The sequence below is a fragment of the Myotis brandtii genome, unplaced genomic scaffold, assembly GCF_000412655.1.
Source record: "Myotis brandtii unplaced genomic scaffold, ASM41265v1 scaffold181, whole genome shotgun sequence".
NCBI classification, from domain to species: Eukaryota; Metazoa; Chordata; class Mammalia; order Chiroptera; family Vespertilionidae; genus Myotis; species Myotis brandtii.
Window position 1 is genome coordinate 5,093,194 of NW_005356712.1, and position 1,858 is coordinate 5,095,051.

At 54.5% G+C, this 1,858-nt stretch overlaps 1 protein-coding gene across 2 annotated transcripts in view; it reads left to right on the forward strand.

The window, feature by feature from the left end:
* The window catches only part of TBX5 (T-box 5), a 40,841-nt gene that overhangs the window by 9,539 nt on the left and 29,444 nt on the right, over window positions 1–1,858 (forward strand). For both annotated transcript variants that reach the window (XM_014537718.1, XM_005863794.2), the window contains exon 6: window positions 1,148–1,300. In XM_014537718.1, the coding sequence (XP_014393204.1) occupies window positions 1,148–1,300 (153 nt within the window). The remainder of the gene's footprint in view (window positions 1–1,147; window positions 1,301–1,858) is intronic.

Consider the following 1,858-nt stretch of genomic DNA (forward strand, 5'->3'; position numbering starts at 1 on the left):
CCCGAGATTAGAGCCGCGCGGCCGGGATCCGGGAGCCGCAGGGGCCCTCCCCCTCCTCCAGGCCGGTCTCTAGCGATGGCCCCAGAGCCCTGCCCCAGGGCCATCAGTGCAAATAATCAGAGACACCCAGACGCCCCCCGCCGCTCAGGCCTGCAGGCCGGATTCTCAGCCCGCGGCGCGGGGCCTCTCGGTGGGTGCAGGTGAGAACGCTTTTCAAAAGCATCAGCGTCCACGGCCTCTGGGAGCCGGAAAGCTAGTGCCTTAGGAAGGAGGCGCCTCTCGGTGAGTGGTGAGTGGTCGTGCCGGCTGCCCCCTCCCAGCGGTGGGAATAGCAGCGCAGCCGCATCCGCAGACCCCGCTCGTCCCTGGGAGCACCCCAAACGCGGAGCAGAAAGGACGGAGACAGAATAGGCCGAGGAGGCCGAGGCCGCAGCTCTGTCTGGGGCCAGGTCTGGAGGTGATTCCCGCTGTGGGTCCTGAAATGCTGATAAAGCTGGAGAAGGAGAACCCCGGCCGGCCTTGTTTGATGGTGCAGGGGGAGGGGCTCCCCTATCTCTCCGTCCTTAGGGTCCCCCACCCCATCCTCTTCTTTTTTCATTGACTCACACGTTGTCCGTTCTCCAAAGAGCCAAGCCCATGATTCTCATCCCAGTTCTGCAAATGCTTCTTGTCTCTCTTTTGCGTCTCTTAGAGTTGTGTTTGTGTTGTTTTTTTGGGGGGGGGGCAGAGTTATTTGTATGTTTGATTGTTTCTTCTCCCCTTTAATTCCAAAAGTTGTCACCAGGCTTTGGGGGGGGGGCGCAGTCCTTGCTCCCGACTTGCTTCGCTCCCGTTGGGGCGAAAGTGCCCTACGTAGGGAGTTAATTTATTAAGCAAACTTTATTAAGAATTCTGATTTACTGCCCTGTGTGCTTTGGGTAGATTCCTGGAATATTACCCTGGCTTTTTCAGTTGGAAATTGTCATTTTTGAAATGTTTCTTTTTAATGAAATCACTGGACCCTTTTCAAAACAGGAGGGGAAAAAATCGGACTATTTTTCGAGCGCCTATATGAGGAGGCTCATTTTGGGGGTAGAGTGCGGGGTTTTATCTGGAAACAAAGGGGTTTTCATTTTTCTTACAATCTCATTTTCTTTATTATTTTTAGATTATTCTAAATTCCATGCACAAATACCAGCCCAGATTACACATCGTGAAAGCCGACGAAAATAATGGATTTGGCTCAAAAAATACTGCTTTCTGCACCCACGTCTTTCCTGAGACGGCGTTTATCGCGGTGACTTCCTACCAGAATCACAAGGTAAGTCCAGGGCCCCGGGAACCCATGCCGGGGTCTGCCGGCTGGTCCCTGACTCTGCAGGGGTCTCCGGCTGGAGCTGCAGGCTCTGGGCGGCTCCGCACGCATGGCAGGCACCAGCGTCTACTCCAGGGGTTGGGCCTGGGGCAGAGCCATGGCCTGAGGATTGTAGCTTTTTTGTTCTATATTCATGGGTTTGACAGACTCCTTTCCCTCTCTCCCTCTCTCTCTCTCTCTCTCTCTCTCTCTCTCTCTCTCTCTCTCTCACACACACACACACACCAGTTAGAAACAAACGTATCGCACTCAGCTACAACGAGGAGGCACCCACTACACCCCAGACATTCTCAGTGAGAAGAAAGGCCACTTCACCCATGACAGATGCTCTTGGGTGGGGCCGGGCCGCCCTTCCTGGGGCCACGTTTCTGTGGAGATCAGTCTCCTGCTCCCCTCCCTCCCTCTGCCTTTTGGATGCATTTCAACTCCAATCTGGGCAGGTGGCAAGGTTGCCGGAAACCTTGGGCTTGGATTTTCCAGATGCTTCTCTAATTGGTTTCAGTG